The sequence below is a fragment of the Neomonachus schauinslandi genome, chromosome X, assembly GCF_002201575.2.
Source record: "Neomonachus schauinslandi chromosome X, ASM220157v2, whole genome shotgun sequence".
Taxonomy (NCBI): Eukaryota; Metazoa; Chordata; class Mammalia; order Carnivora; family Phocidae; genus Neomonachus; species Neomonachus schauinslandi.
In genome coordinates this window covers 855604-856743 of record NC_058419.1, presented here as the reverse complement: position 1 = coordinate 856743, position 1140 = coordinate 855604, and the positions used below count along the sequence as shown (strand labels likewise).

Sequence of the window (1140 nt, the reverse complement as noted above, 5' to 3'; positions counted from 1 at the left end):
GGAGGGGTGGGGAGGGATGGAGATGCCGTGGGGGGAGTGACTGCCTGACAGGTGCAGGGGTCTCTTTTTGGGGTGGTGCCCACGTTTTGGAACTAGAGAGTCGTGTTGCTCGCCCGACACCTCGAGTGTCTGCTCGGTACCACCGGACCCTCCACGTCTGGTTTTTTTTTTTTTTTTTTTTTTTCCTGTACAACGTCCCCGTGGGGCGGGAAAGTGAGCATTCCCTCCAAGAGAGGTTGCAGGAGGGCAGGGTGAGCAGGCTCCTGCCGGCGCCGTTTCTTGGCAGGCCCAGGCTCCCAGCAGGGGCTGATGGGAAAGCGGTGACCTCACCGGATCTACGTGTCACGAAGTGTGTCCCCGGACCAATGAAGGGGGTCGGTCCGTGGTCGCTAGGAGACGGCGGCTCAGGGGCCCGACGACCGGCTGGTTGGAGACGTTGGGCCCAGCTGGCGCACTGCACCGCACCGCACCGCACCGCAGAGCTAGACCCGTCGGAGAAAGCGCAGTCAAGGCCCAGCATGCCGGGGAAAAGGAGCCGTCGAGGGTCGTCCAGGGGCCAGAGGCGGACCCGCTCCCGCACTGCCGGAGCCGAGCTGTCGTTCTCCGTGAGCCACATGGAGCGCCTGCTGAGGGAGGGCCACTACGCCCGGCGCCTGGGCTCGTCCGCACCGGTCTTCCTAGCGGCCGTCATCCAGTACCTGACGGCCACGGTCCTGGAGCTGGCAGGCAACGAGGCCCGGAACAGCGGCGGGAGGCGCATCACCCCGGAGCTCGTGGACATGGCCGTCCACAACAACGCGCTGCTCAGCGGCTTCTTCGGGGCTACGACCATCTCCCAGGTGGCCCCGGCCTGGGACTAGCTGCCCAACGTGAGCCGGGGTCTCGGGCCCCGGCTGGCCAGTCAGGCCTGCTCACCGCTGGGGCAGCCCCGGCCCGGCTGGTGCCTTGGGCAAAGTCCTTGACGGTCCAGAAAAGTGGGGCAAGGAACCCCTTTTGGTCAAAGCAATAAACGCGAACGAAAGAAAGAACCCCATGTGTGTGCTTCAGTCGCTTTGTGTGGGACGTGGTTGGGGGACGTCCCTCTCCCTGGAGGGACGGGGCGGGGGTCGCGGGTGCTGGCGGCGTCTGGCTGCCGTGCGG

At 66.0% G+C, this 1140-nt stretch overlaps 2 protein-coding genes across 2 annotated transcripts in view; one reads left to right on the top strand and one right to left on the bottom strand.

Moving 5' to 3' along the window:
* F8 (coagulation factor VIII) overlaps positions 1-1140 on the bottom strand; it is a 140541-nt gene that overhangs the window by 14905 nt on the left and 124496 nt on the right. The window lies entirely within an intron of this gene.
* On the top strand, positions 519-916 carry LOC123323407 (histone H2A-Bbd type 2/3). Its single transcript, XM_044911861.1, has one exon. It carries the CDS (start codon positions 519-521, stop codon positions 858-860), a length of 342 nt encoding a protein of 113 aa, XP_044767796.1. The 3' UTR covers positions 861-916.

Coding starts and splice junctions, on each gene's coding strand:
- LOC123323407 (XM_044911861.1), top strand. CDS start 519: ATGCCGGGGAAAAGGAGCCGTCGAGGGTCGTCCAGGGGCCAGAGGCGG.